The sequence below is a fragment of the Sorex araneus genome, chromosome X, assembly GCF_027595985.1.
Source record: "Sorex araneus isolate mSorAra2 chromosome X, mSorAra2.pri, whole genome shotgun sequence".
NCBI lineage: Eukaryota > Metazoa > Chordata > Mammalia > Eulipotyphla > Soricidae > Sorex > Sorex araneus.
This window is the reverse complement of record NC_073313.1, coordinates 50,395,337-50,414,414: the sequence shown is the minus strand read 5'-3', so window position 1 is coordinate 50,414,414 and position 19,078 is coordinate 50,395,337. Positions and strand designations below refer to the sequence as shown.

General features: G+C 48.6%; 1 protein-coding gene across 1 annotated transcript; it reads left to right on the top strand.

Moving 5' to 3' along the window:
* Positions 1 to 460: 460 nt before the first annotated feature.
* ELK1 (ETS transcription factor ELK1) lies at positions 461 to 18,105 on the top strand. The gene is made up of 6 exons (XM_055120989.1): positions 461 to 619; positions 9,487 to 9,764; positions 13,269 to 13,721; positions 15,436 to 15,882; positions 16,493 to 16,594; positions 16,703 to 18,105. The coding sequence occupies exons 2-6, from the start codon at positions 9,555 to 9,557 to the stop codon at positions 16,799 to 16,801; spliced, it is 1,311 nt and encodes a 436-aa protein (XP_054976964.1). The 5' UTR covers positions 461 to 619; positions 9,487 to 9,554; the 3' UTR covers positions 16,802 to 18,105.
* Positions 18,106 to 19,078: the final 973 nt, after the last annotated feature.

Here is a 19,078-nt window from a genome sequence, read left to right as displayed (position 1 = left end):
TGCCCGCCTACACAGACCCCTGGCCCGGCCCCCTCCCTGCCGGCTGCTACACCCACTTCTATAAAAGTCCCGCTTCCGCTGGGCAGCGTGGCGTGCAGCACCGCCCCGTTGGTGTTTTGGCTGTAGTCTTTGGCAGCTGCGCTGGCCAATCAGCAGAACGCAATCCCAACCACCCCTATTCCCGTAGGCTAGCTGTCTTCCATCAAGCCCCTCATACGTCAATCTGGGTAAGGCTGACGCCCCCAGGACGTTGTCCGTTGTTCAGCTAGCTGTCTTTCCTGAGCCAATCAGCGCGGGGCGCCGGTTACCATTTGTGAGCTCTCTGTTGCTCTAGAGCCAATCACTGCGTAGCTCCACAGAATCCGCCCGCCCCCCCAGCTTCGGAAGCCTCTCGGTGGAGCCTTAGCCACTTCGGCCAATCAACTAGCGGTGAAGCAGGGGCCCCTCCTTCGAAGGCCCACGTGAGCGGTGGGGAAAGGCAGGGGCGGCTTCTTAGGTGCTGCTGCCGCCGCCACCGCTGCTACTGCCGCCTCGGAACCGGGGCCAGGGGGGCGGTGGGGCAGCGCATGGAGCCCCCGCCCCCCCGGAACTGCCAACACCACCGCTGCGCTTAGCACAGGTGAGTCGGGGGTCTGCGGGGTGGAGGGTCAGGTCTGTGACCCCACTAATCCTTACCGCCCCCGCGTGGGGGGGCTGTGGCTTGGTCCGTAGCCGGATGGTCAACTCCCCACTACCGTACCACGGCTGGGGGACTTGCGAGTGCTTTGACCCTACTTTCGCCCCTTGGGGTGTATCTGACAATGGCTTAAGACCTCCCCCCCCGTTTTAGAATGGATCGGCTCTCGAGCTTAAATTTTTCCCTTACCCCACCTTAGAGTGGATTCGTCCGTAGTCTTGCCCCCCACTTTTAGTTAGGGGAGCAGTATCTGGCATTGCCCAACTCCTTGACAGTGGGTGCATCTGAATGTATGTCTTCGGTCCGCAACTTTCAGCGCCCCCCCCCCACCCTCCCTCGTCTGTGCCCTTGTCTTATCTCTCCTGTTCCTTGTAGTTAAGCAGGCGGTGGTGTTGTGACTCCCCCACCCCTCTTTTACTGTGAGTTAATCTGTGAATTTGTATTCCTGCCTCCTCCACTTCCCCTCTGTGCATTAATCCATGGCTTTATCACATTTTACAGAGATTGTATTCACATCCCGGTAGTTACCAATCCATTGCTCTCGCTCTCCTCCATGTATTTGTAGACTGTTGCTCACTTCTTGGGGGCTTTTCCCTTTTAATAAGGGTCAGCTTCGTGCTTCATATTTCCCCTGGGTTAGTAACCCAGCCCCTGGCTTTCCCCCCCCTCCTTTAAACCAGTCTGTGTGATGGCTAATATCTCCCCTCCACTGTTGTGCGGGAGTCACTCAGTTTTCCTTTCCCCTTGCTTCCAGTAAATAAGATGAGCCTTGCCACCACCCCCACCCGCTTTTGCAGCCGATGTGTTCATCGGCCCTCCTGCTCCCCTCTAGCTTACACTTGCACCTCTCACCACGAACCCCCTCCCCAAGGGTGCAGTGGCCCTCCAGGAGGACCAGCCTGTGAGTTTTTTTTTTTAATTTTTCCCTCCCCTTTCCTTGCGGTGGATCAGACCGACGTCTTCCCCGTCACCACCCTGTGTGCTTGATGAACCCAGATTTTTTTAACTCTAGAAGACGGTTTTCAATCTTTTTACAGATAGGGACCAGCAGTTGAAACACACCCCACCTCTTACACCCTAAATAAATACATTTCTGTTGATGATGAAGCCAGGAGGAACTAACATTTCTTGAGCACCTACTCTGTATCAGGTCAAGTGTTTTTGATCAGTGATCTTCAACCAGTCGTCCACGGACCAGTGCCAGTTCTAGAAAGGTTGAGAACCATTGGTCCATCACCATGATTATAACTGCTCGTCTGTGGACCAGTCTGCCAGATAGGTACCAAGCTGAAGGTGTAAAAAGGTTGAAGAAAACGAATTGATCTTAGTAGTAAAATAATTGTATTTCCTAGGAGGAGACCATGGCATAGGTAGTTTAAACATCTTCAAGGAAGCCCCATAGCTACGAGGTTCCGTGGTCTTTCCTGAGTCCCTCCTCTCTCATCTCTTCCCTGCGCACAGTAGAGCACACTCCTTACAAAACAACCTGGTTCCTCTCTTTAAGCTGTTTGTGTTTGCTGTTCCCTCTTTCTGCCTAGCTGCCTCCATTCCTCACCTTGTCTCAGCATCCATCCACCCCCAATTTTAGCAGCTCGGTGACCTTCGATAAGGGATTGAACCACTGTCTGCACCTGTTTCCTTTGCAAAATGAACTAGAATTCTGTCGGTGTAAATAAAAAAAAAATCTGTGAGTTAATAATAAAACAAGTAACCTCTGTGCCCTTATTTCTGGCACCTCCCCCTTCTAATTCTGTTCCAGCTGCACTGACCTCCCCGGTCCTCAAATTTACTGGGCTGGGTCCAGCCTTTGCATTGGCTATTTTTTCTACCCTAGAAAATTCATCCCCAATCTCTGCGTGGTTCTTTTCAGGGCTCTGGTGAACTATCCACCCTTCCACGACCATATGAACTAGCACAGTTAGCAGTGATCGGGCCCCTTCTCTGCTTTATTTGCCTCTTTTCTTTTTATCGGATACATAAATTCACCATCTTAGTCTCTGCTTTTACCCCATTAGAATGGGAGCCTCATGTTACCTTATAGGTTTTTCTTTTGGTGTGGCTTTTTTGTGAAGCAAAATCATTTTTATTGGAAGAGATTTACTTAGACATTAGGGAAGAGAAAGAGAGGAATACGTATTCAAGAGAGTACATGGGCTTGACACAGCCAGACTTTCGTTTATAGCTTTTCTCTGATTATTCAGTGCTGGCTCTCCAATACCTTAAATTGTATCTAATATATAATAGGTGATCAGTAACAAATTGTTTGAAGGGGGAGGGACAAAATACAGTGGGCAGGGTTCTTGCCTTGCATGCGGCTGAACTGGGTTTGAGCCCCAGCACCCCATAGGATCCCCTGAGCCTCACCAGGAATGATCTCTGAGTGCAGAGCCAGGAGTAAGCCATAAGCAGTAGCTGGGTGTGGCCCCCTAAAATTGTTTACAAGAATAAAGGGGGGAAATACCATTTCAGACCAATACGGAATGGTGGTATACAGATGGCAATGAAGAAGGCATTTACGAACTAGTTAAGAGCTTAGCTGGGGCTGTTCATTCAACAGATACTGAGCTTCAGGCACTCTTCCAGGTGCTGGGGATGTGAAAGGGGACAAAAAGCAATTTCTACTCCTGTGGGGGCAGATATTTGTTGAAAGTGACGGAGACAGAAATAAGTAAAATTAAATTGTATGTTCGACAAGTGCTAAGGAGGGAAAATGAAGCAGGGAAAGTAAGACTAGAATATTGGGCTGGTTTAGATTGTGTACCTAGGGCAACCTCACTTAGGGGGTAACTGTTGAATTAAGGAAAGGAAGTCAGACAGAGCCATACTATTCTAAGTGTCAAAGTAACGGCCAGTGCAAAGGTCCTGAGGTGGGCATCTACCTGGTACGTTCATGGAACAAGGAGGAGGCCTATGTGGTCAGAGCAGGGTAGAGGGAGAGGCAGAGGGGAGGTCGAAGAGGGGATTGGATCTAGATCATTATGGCCACTGTGCTACGTAAGGTTGGTGGGGAGGGAGGAGGGCCTGCACAATAACTGAGAGCTGACATTTGTTGAATGTTTACCATGTGCCAGAACTATTTTTCTAAATCTTTTACATATTGACATTTAATATTCACAGAATCCTTTGAGACTGGGTGTATTTTGAGGCTATTTTTGAGAGTAAAACAGTTCCATTTTCTAGATGTGGAAACAGAGAGGCTGAGTAATTTGCTCAAGGCAACAAAGCTGCAATAGGGCAGAGGAGAATGAGACCATCCTCCTAGAGAGATCAAATTTGCCAAGGTAGACAGGTCATTCCACGCATTGGATCACAGAGGAATTCATACTGCCTGAGATAAAAGGATCATCACATTCAAGAAGGGGGGCAGGACACACCTGACCAGGAGAACAGCATGTGCATAGACTCACAGGTGGGACCTGGAGGGATTCTGGTGCCCATTATGCACCATGCCCAATTAATTCTCCCCTCAGATCTTTGTGCATGCTGTTCCTCGTCTCAGCACATTCTCCCCACAGATGTCAGCCGGGCGTGCTACGGGAGTTAAAAAGACCTCCTTCAAGTCTGCTCAGGGCTGGAAAGCAAGCTTAACAGGCTAAGCGCATGTTGTTTTGCTTGCAGGAGGGCTCCTGCATTTGGTCCTGGCACCAGATGCTTCCTTGAGTATCACTGGGTATGACCCCAAAACAAATAGAAAAACAAATCTGCTCAAATGTCACTTCCGGGGCTGGAGAGAGAATACAGGGTACCCCCTGTGCTGTTAGGTGCTGGCATTGCATGTGGCTGACCAGGTTTGCTGGCATCACACACAGGAGTTGATCCTGGAGAGCACAGAGCCAGGGATAAGTCCTGAGCACAGCCAGATTTGGCCCCTGTACCCCCACAAAATATTTTAAAGCCAAAAAAAAGGTCACTGCCTTCTTGCTCACCCTGTGTAAAATAACCTTTCTCTCCCTCTGGGATCTGACCCTTCTGTTTTCCTCCATAGTGGGCTGATGTGACAAGGTGGCTGGGATCACTGCTAGGAGCCAGATGGCCTGGCTTTGAGTCCTGGCCAACTTCCAGCTGTAACCTTGAGCAAGTGACTCAACTTTCCTGTGTCTCCATTTTATTATCTGCAAAATGGGAGGCTAATGATGGCCACCTATAGCATTTGCTTGAGAAATAAATGAGTTAATGAAAATGTCGGGCAGCTCACAATACAAGTATATTAACTGGTTCCTATTTTTGAAATACTACCATTCATAGGCTAAGAGGCACCTGAGACTGTTCCAAAATCATCCCCCTTCCCTCCACTCAACATTCCCTCCCACAGCACTCCCATTTCATTTGATCCAAGCTCCAACCTTCCGGGTGACCAGGTCACAAATCGGTGTCTTCAGATTTTATCCAGAGCTCGGCTACTTCTCAAGTTCCGCTACTGCCACTGCCGACTTTCATCTGGACTCTTGCAGAAGCCTCTTCAGTCCCTCCACTCAGTTCTCACAACAGCCAAAGAGATCGGGTGACAATCCAGGTGACAGCCTGTCCTCCTTTCTGTTCACCACCCTGCCATAGCCCCTGTCTCACTCACAATCAACGCTGAAGTGCTTTACAGAGCCTGACAAAAGCCACGCTGGGATGCAGAAAGATAGCACAGCTGGGTTTGCCTTGCACGCAGCCAACCTGGGTTCATATGGTATTCCATAATTTCTGGCATCCCATATGGTCCCTTGAGCACCACTAGGAGTGATTTCTAAGTGCAGAGCCAGGAGCAACCCCTGAGCACTGCCAGGTGTGGCTCACAACCAAAACAAAAAGGAAAGGGGAAAAAGCCTCAGTGGGTCTGGCCCCGTGTCTCCTGCTCCCCTTCTCCCGCCGTCCTACTCTCCTTTCTCTTCCTTTGGCCTTTGGGATGCTTCTTTGCTTCGGACCCTTTCACACTGACTATCTTCTCCGCCTGGTCCCTCATTGTTGACTCCTCTTTTTTATGTCTTTGCTCAAATGTCATCTTTTCCGTGACTGCCCTCCTGTCCCATTGAGATAGAACCATGCCTTCCCTGCTATATTTTTGCCCACAGCCCTTACCACCATCTGATATTGCCTCTACTTGTTTATCTTCTCTCTTGTTGTCTATTAACATGTGCATGCCACTCAAGCAGGGGATTTTGTTTTGTTCACCCCAATACCATCCTGTAATAGATACTCAGTAAATGCTTAAAAAATGAATCAGACGAGGGGGATGGAGGCCGGTAAGACATTTGCTCTGCATGCATCTGGTCCGGGTTGGGTTCCCAGAGCCTCAAAGAGTCCCTCAGCCCACCAGGAGTGATCCCTGGGCACTGGCAGGTGTACCTCCCCCCAAAAGCAAAATAAATGAATAGATGAAGAGAAGTAAGCAGTCACCAATCTGAGGAAGGCAGATTAGTGGAACTCATTAAGGCTCCTGGGGAGATGTGATAGTCAAGTACAAAACCCTGTGTGCCGTTAAAACTGAGGCAAACTGACAAATTTCGCCTTCACTGGCAAGGGTCTGTTGCAGCTGTTAGAAGAACTGGTAAAAATGCCTCTCTTAGCCACCAGGACTCCCGGTAAACTCTTTGAGCCTCAGAAATAAGCAGGCCCTGAAAATAAGCTCAGTAAGAGGTCTTGGATGCAGGACGCTCTGATCTGGACACACTTCATAGCTTTGTGACTTGTGTAATTGCCTCAAATTGTGCCTCTGCTGAGTGAACTTCAAAACAGCTCAGCCATAAGAGGAACACACTGTATATTTCCTTACAGATTAAAGAAGCCAAGCTATAATGGAAGGAGAGGGGGGCCTCCTAGGCACCCTCTGTTTTGGAGTACCTCATTCTTAACCCAACACTTCCACCCTGTGGCTGGTTGACTGATGAAAGCTCATTCTTTTAAGAAATGGGAAGCTCATGTTTATTTCACTCTCAGCAGAGAGCTGCGATGAGGGGACAGGGAAGGCCCTTTTCTCCCTGGGAAGGGGAGAGCAGCTTAATGTCCGTGAAGCCTAAACAGCTGGAGCCTGACGGCATGCACCCAAATCCTGGTTCTGCCACTCAGAGCTGTGGGGCCCACAGCTGCCTTTCAGCAGTTCTGTGCCTCAGGTCTCCCCCCTTCCTCCCCCCAGCAAATTAGCGATAATAAGAGTACCTACTACTTTAGAGGAGAGAAAAATGAGCCGGCACCTGTAAAGATAACAGTCCAGAGCTCCAGTTCCTTATCCAGAACCCTTGGGGCAAGATGTTTCCGAATTTCCAATTTTTCGGATTTTAGGAAAATAACAAGGTGCACAGACAAGATGTTACATAACGCCCTTAGTGGGCTCGGTAATCAGCCACATTCAGATTTCTGCTGTGAAATGTACGAACAGTCACAAAATGTACGAATAGTCATGCTAAATGGGGATCAATAAAGACCAGAAGGGGCCTTTCATTTCACAGCAGTTTTTGCTGCCCACAGGGCTACAGGGAAGCTTCCGGGTTTTAGAGCTTTTAGGAGTTTGAAAATTGCAGATAAAGGCTTAGGAACAAATCAGAGCCTCATTCATTAAGAAATCGTTACACCCCAGGCCGAGCATATTTAATTCACACAGTCACCTTGCGAGTTAGGTGGTATTATTGTGATTCCTGTTTCATGGATGGGAACTTTGAGGCACACATTCAAGAACATGCCCATGGCTACCCTGCCAGTGAGTAGCAGGTGTGGGATTTCTGAGATTCCACACCCCTGGCAGCCTGACCGTAGAGCAAGGGAAACTGTCCTCACACGTCGTGTTGCTGCTGATGGGAACAACGTCTGGCAGGAATAAGCATGTAGTACAGGCTAGGCATTACTCTTACCAAGAAAGAGAACGGACAGGGATGGTAACGGCCCCAAGAAGCTCAGAGGAGAGGGGTGGGAAAGGGCAGGCACTGGGTTGCAGGAAGGGTTCACACAGCATGACCCCAGGAGCTGGGACATGAGCTATGAGAAAGACTCATAGGCAGAGCAGTGAGGCCCCTGGCAGAAGGAACTTTCTGGAAAGCTTAATGTTTACTATGGTAGACAATACAAAGGAAAATATCCAGGTTAGAGGAATTGTGCTTGTCTTCTGTTTCTGCTTAAACAAGTGATCACAAATCTACCTGCTTAAAGCCACACACATTTACCACAGGGCCAGTGCTATAGTACAGAGGGGAGGGCACTTGCATTGCATGCAGCTGACCTCAGTTCCATCCCTAGCATTGTAGAGGGTTTGCTGAACTCTGCCATGAGTGATTCCCGAAGCACAGAGCCAGGAGTAAGCCCTTGAGCACAGCCAGGTGTGGACCACAATCCCCCCAGTTTTTTTGCTTGAAATAACATCTTAAGACTTCTGTGGGTGAGAAGTCCGGTCCATGGTGTCTGCAGAGCTGCATTCCTTTCTGGGCGAGGGAAGGATCAGTTTCCTGCTCTTTCAGGTTATTGGCAGAATGTATTTCCTCGAGGCTTTGGGATTAAGGTTCCTGTTTCCTTACTGTCTGGCAGTTTAGGGCCATTGTCAGCTCTCAAAAGCCACTGCATTTCTAGCCCCTTGTTCCATCTTTTTCTATTTTTTTTCTCTGTTTTTTTTTTTCATCATACCCAGTGATTTCCTGGGATTACTCCTGGGTCTGCAGTCAGGAATTATTCCTGGCAGTGCTTGGGGGACCATATGGGATTCCTGGGATCAAACCTGGAGGCAAATGTCGTACCCACTGTACTATCACTCTAATAGCCCCTTCTTTTTCTATTTTTTATTTTTTGGCCACAACTGGCTGTGCTCAGAACTGACGCCTGGCTCTGTGCACAGGGATCAATCCTGCTAGGGCCAAGGGGCCCCTGTGCAGTTCTGGGGATCAAACCCAAGTCGGCAGCATACAAGGAAGTGCTCTAACCTTCTAACCTCTGTACTAATCTCTCTAGCCTTCTTCCATCTTCAACCCATAAAGGTAGGTTAAGTCCCTCTTAGTTATGTTTTGGATCTCTCTTGCCTCTTCTGCCTCCTGTGTTTTGTTTTTTGGGTGGGTTTTTTTGGTTTGTTTTGTTTTGGGCATCACACCTGGTGGTGCTCAGGGTTTACTTCTGACTATGCACCCGGGGATCACTTCTGGCAGTGTTTGGGGTACCATATTGGGTGCCAGGAATCAAACCTGAGTCAGCCACTTGCAAGGAAAATGCCCTGTCCACTATGCTCTCACTCCAGCCCCCTGCCTCCTGCTTTTAGTAAGCGTTCTTGTGATTAAATTGAAGTCACCTGAATTATCCAGAATGATCTCCGTGTTTTAAGGTCCCTAACCTTAGGTTTATAAGCAAAGCTCCTTTTGCAAAACCATAATGGACTCAGAAGTTCCATGGGTCAGAGAGATAGTACAGCGGGCAGGGTTCTTGCCTTGCACACAGCAGACCTGGTTTGAATCTCTGGCACCACATATGATCCCCCGGGCCCTGCAGGAGTGAGCCTTGAGAGCAGAGCCAGGTGTAAGCCTGAGCTCCGCCGGGTGTGGCCCTCAAATAAACAGGTTCCAGAGATTAGGGTGTAAGGCTGTAGACATCTTTGCAGGGGTGGGTACTATTCAGTCTGCCACATATGTGGCCAGCCATCTGTCCCTTCAGTCCGAGTGTCCCACAGAAGAAATATATTCACACTATCCTGAAGTCCCCAGTAGGGGGCATCCAAAGCTGAAGAGTATAGGGTTGAATCTGAGGATGTTTAAGGAATGATGGTAGGACTGCGGAGAGGGAGGTAGACAGGTAGAAACAAGGGGGCAAAAAAAGAATCATTACACTGACTCCTGCCCTTCCTGATGTTCTGTCTGCAGGCAACCTCGTGGTTTTAAGCCATTTGTCCTCCAGGTGCCCCTGGAATGGCGTGACTGCTTCCCCAGCAATGGACCCCTCTGTTACGCTGTGGCAGTTTCTGCTGCAGCTGCTGAGAGAGCAAGGCAATGGCCATATTATCTCTTGGACTTCACGTGACGGTGGGGAGTTCAAGCTAGTGGATGCTGAGGAAGTGGCCCGTCTGTGGGGGCTGCGGAAGAACAAGACCAATATGAATTATGACAAGCTCAGCCGGGCCTTGCGTTACTACTATGACAAGGTAAGCTGTCAGAGACCAGGTAAGATATCAGAGACTATTGCATCATCTTGTTTGTGTCTTAATTGTCATTTTGAGAATCAGATTAAAATCAGTCATTTACCCCATGCTCTGCTATCTTCAGACCACCGTTGGCTTTACCTAACAGTTATAAATTATACTACAGTTTTTCTAGGTTATTGGGGGGTTGGCTTTTGTGTCACATTACTCCTGGCTCTGTGTTCAGGGATCACTCCTGGTAGACTTGGCAAATTATATTGCATGCTGTGGGTTGAACATGGGTCAGCCACATGCAAGACAAGCACCTACACATTGTACTATCTCTGGTCCCAAGTCTGTTTTCACTAAACCCTTCATCGTAATATTAATACAGACATCCACTCTCTGAGTTTCACCAAGGTCAAGCTGTCCCATTACACCCTGCACAACATTTCATTTTTTTTTGTTTTGGGGAAACCACACCCATCAGTGTTCAAGGCTTATTTCTGGTATCTGTGCTACTCAGGCCCTGCTCCTGACTCTGTGCTGAGGGATCACTCCTGGTGGGGCTCAGAACATCATATGGGGTGCAGGGGATAGAACCTGGTTCGGCCACATCCAAAGCAAGTGCCATACCTGTGATACTCTTCAGCCCCAAACTTTGATTTTCTTACCTTATACCTTTAGCCCAGACTTTTCAAAGCACTGCTGATATTAATACTTACAATAAACCATATGAATAATTGTTTTTCTTGCCCCAGAGCCCCTAGGGCCTGTCCTGAAATCTTCCAGTTGTCTCATTATCTGCTCTTGTTGTAGAATAAGAATTCCAAAAGCTGTTTCTCTTACAGTACAAACCTCCATGACATTATTATAGAAATCTTTCCCTACTGCGTTTTCTTGGATCTTACAAATTTTGATCAATTCTTCTCTTATTCTTTTAGCTAAAGAAAACCCTCCAAAACACACATGGTGGCAGCTCCAAACGGCATCCTCTGAACACTGATACACCCAGTATTTGTCAAGCATTTGGTTTAATCATCTATTCCTAGAACAAAATCCTGATTTTTCCTCATTTTGTCATCATAAGATGCTCAGATATAAGTGCTGAATCTTCTTCCCCAGTGTTTATAGCCCATTCTCTTTCTTTCTTTACCTGAAACCTCCACACTGATATTAATGAAAATTCCTTTTCACTCTTTCTTGAGAAATACAAAGCCACCTTGTGACATAACTGACCATTTAAAGTTGTCGTCAGTGTGCCTGAAAACAGCCCTAGATCATAATCATTTCTAGCGTTTATTCCATTCTTAATTTTTCATTCCTCTAGATCAAACCTTCAAAATCTTCCTTATGAAGCTGCCTCACTCAGTGATCTGGGACTACACAAACATCCCAGGGACCCACTAGACCAGTGTTTTTCATTCTTTTTCCAATGGTGACACTTCTCCCACACATACACCGCTTCCTACCTTGTCTCCTTCTTCCCGTGGTTCTAGGTTGTCTTACTTGTTGGCCCCTAATCTTGTGTTGAGACCCCCACTTAACATTTTTTACCTGTTCCCCCATTAGAATATTCTGGGACCCTGCAGATGGAGGTGGGGACCCATACGGCCCCCGGTTGAGAAATGCTGCTCTCTTCCTGCCCCAAAATATCCCCTAAAGACTCTGCCAGACAATCAAGGCAGCTTTAAAATTCCTCCAGGATTTTTCCAGTGTTCCTGATGTTCTTGTCTAGTTTATTTATTTTTTTGTTTATTTTTAAATTTAATTTAATTTTTATAAAGTACTTCATAATATTTGATTACATTTAATATTCATACACCAATCCCGCCACCATTACACCTCCCCACAACCATGTTTCAGATGTTTCCATCCCGAACGCCAGCCCCTGCCCCCAAAGCAGAATCAAAATAATTTATTTTGTATTATTTATTATGAGTAGTCGGCTAAAATGATCCACAAAAGATTTCTTAGAGGAAAATGTGTGAAGATTGTTGTTTTTCGCCTAGGAGCAATTAGGCCCTTCTATAAGAGATTAGTAACATGTTGTTAAAGGTTGAGCTTTGTATACTTATATATATGTGTGTGTGTGTGTGTGTGTGTATATATGTATATATATATATATATATATCTTTAAAAATTTATTTCCCCCTAAGATTGGTTGCCTTCTACATTAAACCCCATCAAATGTGGTGTGCTACTCTTGGAATCTTAGTGGTGTCAAGTATGAGAATAAGTCCAGGAATAGGTTCACCCATGGGTGAGACTCATCCAAGTGTGTGGAGAGCAGCTGTGAGCATGGTGTCAATTGAGTTCTGGAGGCTTTTGGCTGCCGGGGCTGGCTCCATTGGGGCAGGGAGGGGGCTTGCCTGCCCCCCTCTGGGTTGCCCTGAATGAAACAGTCTGGCAAGGGAGAAGATCCCCTCATTCTTCAAATTCTTCCTGCCCTCCCTAGTGACCTTTCCCTGTTCCACATCTGTGTTCATCGCTTTAAGTAATCCTCTATATTAATAAGTCAGCACCACATCCATATCCTTCTATATGACTTTAGTCTCTTCCACCTTTTATGTTATGGGCTGAAGCAGTAGTACAGTGGGCAGGGCACTTACCTTGCACAGAGTCAACCCAGATTTAATCCCATCACTACATATGATGCCCTGAGCCCTGACTTTTTGCTCTGGGGAGTAATCCCTGAGTGCAGAGCCAGGAGTGTACCGTGAGCACCACTGGTGTAAGTCAAAAACAAACAAACAAAAAAGACATTGGCCAGATAGAGAGAGTGCTACATATCTGGCACTTGCCTGGCTCTACCCGTGGTACCGCATAGGGTTCCAGGAGTGATCCCTGAGTACCACCTGGTGTGGCCTACTCCTCTCCAACAAAAAAGACAGGGAAGGGGCCAGAGAGATAGCTCAAAGGGCTGGAGCATATGTTTTGCCTGTGGGCAGCTCAGGTTCAATCTCTGTGATTGTATTGTCTCCCAAGAGCCGGAAGTACCCCCAAGAACCACTCGGTGTGGTCCCCAAAACAAAACCAAAGGAAAAAAATAGTACAAGTTAAACAACGAGAAAGAGGTATATTAAGAAGACATTACAGCGGCCAGGGAAATAATACAGTAGGTAAAGTACTTGCCTTGTACATTGTCGACCCATATGGTCCCCGGAGCACTGGCAGGAGTAATTCCTGAGTGCAGAGTCAGGAGTAACCCCTGAACATCTCTGGGTGTGTCTCTAAAACAAAAGCAAAGTAACAAAAATGAAGACATTAAGGGCCGGAGTGGTAGGACAGTGGGTAATGCATTTGCCTTGCTTGGGGCAAAACCCAGGTTTGAACCCCAGCATCCCGTATGGTCTTCCATGTCGATCAGGAGTGATCCCTAAGCACAGAGCCAGGAGTAAGCCCTGAGCATCACCAGGTGTGGCCCACAGAACCAAACCATGAGAAGACATTAGGAGACCCACCTCTCTACACCCCTTGTCCCCACCCTTTCTGCTAAGGCCCTCTCCCCCCTCTCTCCCTTTCCAGAACATCATCCGCAAAGTGAGCGGCCAGAAGTTCGTCTACAAGTTTGTGTCCTACCCTGAAATCGCAGGGTGCTCTACTGAGGACTACTTGCCACCACCCGAGATGCCTGTCACCTCCACTGTGGCAAATATGGCACCCACTGCTCTTCATGTTGCCCCTGGGGATCCTGCTTCTGGGAAGCCAGGCCCACCCAAAGGTGGGGGAGTGGCAGGCACAGGTGGCTTGGCACGAAGTAGCCGAAATGAATACATGCGCTCAGGCCTCTATTCTACCTTCACAATTCAGTCCCTGCAACCACAGCCACAGCCACAGCCACCACCTCATCCTCGGCCTCCCGCAGTGCTCCCCGCCAGTACCCCTGCAGGGGCAGTGCTCCTCTCAGGGAGCGGGAGCACCAGTCCAAGCCCCTTGGAGGCCTGCCTGAAGACTGAGGATGTCGACCTGCCTCTGCAGGTAAGAACCAGAGGATTAAAAAGTCCGTGAGAGGGATAGACAATTCCCACAGGGAACGGAGGACAGTGTGGATGTAGGGGGCCACGGACCTGTGATTAAAAGAGACATGGCAGAAGGAAGGACACAGAAATCCCTAGGAGGAAACTTTGGGGTTCAGAGTGATGCTAGCTAGAGAAGAAAGGGAAGGAAGTCTAGTTGGAATTAGTAGTATACCCACAACATTCCCTAGCCATAGCCCCTTGTATTTGTTTAATGCCCCTGGGTCTCCCCCTTCAGCAGCCATCTAGCCACCTACTGAGGTTTTTAATCTAGATTGCAGAGACCCATCCTCAAAATCTGATATATGTGGCTGTCGGGATGGGCCAGAGATTGGGCACCTTTATTTTTTAATTTTGTTTTTTTGTTTTTTGTTTTGGGTCACCCCTGGCAGTGCTCAGGGCTTACTCCTGACTCTGTATTCAGGGGTTAGTTCTGGTAAACCTCAGGGGACATATGGGATGCCAGGGATCAAACTCGGGTCAGCCACATGCCAGGCAGGCGCCCTACCTGCTGTACACACACACCGATGCCTAGAATGGGCACATTTAAAAAAATTGAATCATCATGAGATACACATTTACAAAGTTGTTCATGACTGGGTTTCAGTCATATAATGTTCCAACACCTTTACCTTCACCAGTGTACATTTCTCACCACCAATGGCCCCAGTTTCCTTCCTGCACCTCCCCCCAAACCTGCTTCTATGCCAAGCACTTTTCTTCTCTCTCTGTGTGTCTTTCTCTCCCCTTCTTTCCCTCTCTCCCTCTCTCTCATCCCCCCCTTTTGGGCATTATGGCTTGCAATAGATACTGTAAGGTTATCATGTATGTCATTTTACCTACTTTTAACACTAAGATCTTGTCCAGAGTGATTATTTCTAAGTATTTTTGTCATACTGGTCCCTTCTCTATCCCAACTGCCCTCCTTCCCCCTCCCCACACACACACTTGTGGCAAGCTTCCAGCCATTGACCAGTTCTCCTGGCCAGAATGGACACTTTCAACTAGTTTTCAGGTGAGGTGGATGCTGCTGATCTGGAAGGCCAATTTTGGAGGTCCACTGCTTTAATGAATGAGGGAAGGATCCCCATAAATCCCACACCCAGAGGTATCCCTGCCTGTAGATTGGAGAAGCCACCTCTGAAAAAAAGCAGCTTTGTTGGCAAAGTCCCACATTGTTTTCGCATGTGCTCCAGGTTGCAGCAGATGCCCAGCACTAAACACCATTTTCCAAACCAAATCATTGACTTCACCACCATACAGTACTTAGTTTTGTTTTGGGAACCACACCAGCACTTGCTCTGGCTTACTCCTGGCTCTACACTCAGGAATCACTTCTGGTGGTGCTTGGGTAACCATATGGGATGCCAGAATCCGAACCTCGTCCAGCTGCTTACATGGCAAGCACCCTACCTACTGAACTATCTTTCTGGCTTCCAGTTCCTTCATATTTAACATGGGGCCTCTTGCATGCACAGCATGAGCTTTACTGCTGAGTCCAGCCCCAGTACTGAAAGGAAGAACGAAGTTTGTTTGGTGCAGGGGGCAGGGCAGGGTCGTCCTGGAGCTGGCACTTAAAGTCTCCCACATGCTAGGTGTATGCTTGACCCCTTCAGCTACCCCCCCAGTCCTACTAGCAGTCCTCTTACAGCCTGTCTGCGCCCACTCCTCTTCAGGTCATCCTCACCCCACCTGAGACCCTGACCTCTAAATCAGATGAACTGAGTTTGGAGCCCAGGTTTGGCAGGTCACTGCCCACTGATGTCAAAGTGGATACGCCCAAGGATGAGTTGGAAGCTGCAGCCAGTGGGGAAGTGGAATTTGTTCTGGAATCAAAGGTTGAGTCGGAAGTCTCTCCCACGGAAGATGTGCCAGCCCACCTGCCCGCAGTTGTCATGGAGACTGCAGCGCAGGTAGTCGGTGTTGGAGCCCCTACATCGTCATCGCACACAGAAAACGTCCAACCTCAGAAGGGCCGGAAGCCCCGGGACCTGGAGCTTCCACTCAGCCCAGGGCTACTGAGTGGTCCGGGACCCGAACGGACTCCAGGATCGGGATCTGGCTCTGGCCTTCAGGCACCAGGGCCAGCACTGACTCCATCCCTTCTACCTTCTCATACACTGGTGAGAGCCGATGGGGTGGGTGGTGGAAGGCACCAGAACACATGGGGTTGTAAATGACTAAAGAGGGCCTTGGCTTGAGTTGAGGCCAGGCTGGAAGAATGGAGCCTGATTATCAAAGGGCTGGAGAGTCGCTAGTGCCAGGGTTGTCCTAGTGAAGGCCAGTCTGGGGGAGTTTTGCAGGGGATCGAGTCCTGAGGGCCCCATTTTCTGCAGGAACTCTTTTTCAGATTGGGGCTTGGTGTGAAGAACTTGCACTGAGCCTTTGGGTCTGGGATTGGCACACTGGGTTTTTCCCAGTGAGCTCTATGGAGTCATTCTTAGACCCTGTGATGTTGCGGTGACTTGGGAGAAGACACGCAACACGCGATCAGTGTCTTGTGGGGGTCATCTTGATCCCCTCAGACTGGGCTCTCAGGAGTTGGGGTTCCGTGTCAAGTAGGAGAGAGGAGTCACAGATAAGAACCTAGTACTGGGGGGCTAGGCCCGTGTACTTGAGAGGAATGACATCATTAGTCTGAGTGGGGAAAGTGGTGGGGGCAGGGTTTGTACCTTCTGTGTTCCCCCCGCTTATCATCTGCTTGCTTGAGTGTCACCAAACCCTTCCCTCCAGACTCCGGTGCTGTTGACACCCAGCTCGTTGCCCTCCAGCATCCACTTCTGGAGCACTCTGAGTCCCATTGCACCCCGTAGTCCTGCCAAACTCTCCTTCCAGGTAGGAGTCCCCACCCCCACTCCACCCCCACCCCCGCTCCTCATCCCAGAGCAGAACAAAGACCCTGCCAAAGCCACATGTGTGACCTCTTCCTCTTTCTGTCCCCAGTTCCCCTCCAGTGGAAGCGCCCAGGTGCACATCCCTTCCATCAGCGTGGATGGCCTCTCAACCCCCGTGGTGCTCTCCCCAGGGCCCCAGAAGCCATGACTACCATCAGCACAGCCACCCCTTGGGGCAGTCACTCCATCCATGCCTTGGACTTCTCTCCAGCCATCTTAATTCAAAGAGAAAAGAGAGAAAAGAGACTGACTTGTTCTCTGATTGTGGGGGTAGGGATTCTTAGGAAGAAGCTTCTCTTCGCCACCCACACGAAACACGATAATTCTCCTCTCTTTTTGTCAGGTCCCCCAGTGGCCATCCTCACACGTCTCCTACTCCAGTAGTTGAGGGGGGGGCGGTTTATTTATTTTTTGAAGGCCACTGGGAAGATCCTGGCCCATCCCTTTGAAGGAGGGGTGAGGCTACCTCCCCTGATCTCCATATCTTTTTCCCTAACACAAGACAATCGGGGTCTGGCTTGAGAAGGCCCCTTCTTTCTTCCTTTCTTGCTCTCTCAGCCTGCCCTTGGGAAGCTGAGAAGCCCTGTTTCTAGGTGTTTGTAGAAGAAATCATTGTAGTTTATTATTCTTGGCCATTCCCAGGGGTCCAGGAAGAATTTGTGCCACTTCATGGTTTGGGAGTCTTGGCCGAGGAAGACTCACGCTTTTGGAATGGGATTTTCCACGGCCCAAGCCGTTTTCTCAGACAGCTTGTCCTTTTCTCAGCCAACTTTTTGGCCAGGAAGGAATGCCCCTTTTGTCTCTCTCCCCTTGAAAAGCCATTCCTGTGTCTGCCAAACCCCTGGGGTCCTACCTTTACCTCCCAATGGAGGGTTTGGGGTGTGGAGGGCAGAGTCCCCGTCTGGGGGACCCCTCCCACCAGTACTCCAGGTTTCCCTGTCCCCCGTTCCCTGCCATTTTGATAGTATAATCTATTTTTAAATGGGACTTTTCAGTAGGGGAGAAGGGCCATCTCATCCTGTATCTGAGATGGGGTGGGTGGGAAGGAAGGGATTTGGGGTGAGGGGAGGAATCTTCCTGCCACTCCCAAGTGTTTATTTTTGATACCAAATGAATTTTCAGCTCCCTCCCTCTCAGCCCCCCAATTTCCTGCGGGCGGGTACATAGGACCCTTTAAGTGTCCCTGGAGTTGGGAGGGAGGAATGAGGGACATTCAGTCTGCCATGTTCCAGTTCTGGGCTGGAGAGAGGTGGGCTCAAAAGACTTCTAGGCTCGCCTCTTATCAGCAGCAGCCCAGCCCTGGCCTGGGATCTGGGAGGGGTTTGAGACTTGGGGGACGGTGCTACACCTGTCTCCACTGTTTGTATTATTTCCCCAAAATGTGGATCTTTTTTTTCTAATAGTCCCAGAGAATGGGTAATTGTTCCTGTAAATATATATTTTTAAAGGTGATGCTGGAGACTGATAGTGTTTTTTTTCGCCTAGAAGCTGTTGGGTCTGAGTGTGACAAGCCTGACTGTGTGTGAAAGGTGGTTAGGCCGTGAGATTGGTTCTGAGAGAAGGAACATGATGGTGCATGTGACAGAAACAATAACAAAGACTGTAGACTGGGAGCCAAAGGTATGAAAAAGAGACACTGGCGAGTTGCAATTGCTTGTGGATTGAGACTGTGGGCAAGAGTGGGAGCTTTGGTCCCAAACTTGATGTTGTGTCTCTGAGAAATTTCGGCTGTTTGTCAGAAAATCACTATAAGACAAAGTGAGAGATAACCGTTCAAGGAAATGGTTTGTGTGTGAGAGAGAGGATGTTGATGAAGAGGTAGTGGGCACCACAGATCAATCACCATTTAACAGGTTGAGAGTGATCAAGACAGACAGAATGAGCCAATTATGTTTGGTGACCTATGGGGACATGAAAATGGCAGAGATTGTCAGGAAATAAATGTCACTATGGTGGCCGGAATGATAGTACAGTGCAGGGCGGTAGGGGCATTTGCCTTACATTCAGCTAACCTGGGTTCAATTCCCAGAACCCAGAATGTTCCTGAAGTCCCGCCAGGAGTGATCATTGAACACAGATCCGGGAGTAAACCCTGAGCACTCCCAGGTGTGATCCCCCCCAAAATAACAACTTTTTAAAGGGGATGTGGTTCAGTAGAAAAGCATGTGCTTCACGTGTCTGAGTTCATTCCCTAGCACCACAAACACATGCAATAAAAGGGAAGCAGTGAGGTCATAATTGTAATAAGCTGACAAAAAAATAATGGTGTGAGCAACTGAAATGGGACACACGTATGTGTGTGGGGGGGACTGATTAATCAGCCGTTAGCAATTATGATATTATGAGCCCAAAACCTCAGAAGCTGAGGGAATGTGACTGTGAATGGGTGACTGAGACTCTGCCTGAGGGTACTGAGACTATGCCT

Bases quoted from the DNA above. Each gene is read 5' to 3' on its own strand.
- ELK1 (XM_055120989.1), top strand. From the start codon at position 9,555: ATGGACCCCTCTGTTACGCTGTGGCAGTTTCTGCTGCAGCTGCTGAGA. The intron at 9,765-13,268 runs GTAAGCTGTCAG...CTCCCTTTCCAG, and splicing joins TGCGTTACTACTATGACAAG to AACATCATCCGCAAAGTGAG. The intron at 16,595-16,702 runs GTAGGAGTCCCC...TTCTGTCCCCAG, and splicing joins CTGCCAAACTCTCCTTCCAG to TTCCCCTCCAGTGGAAGCGC.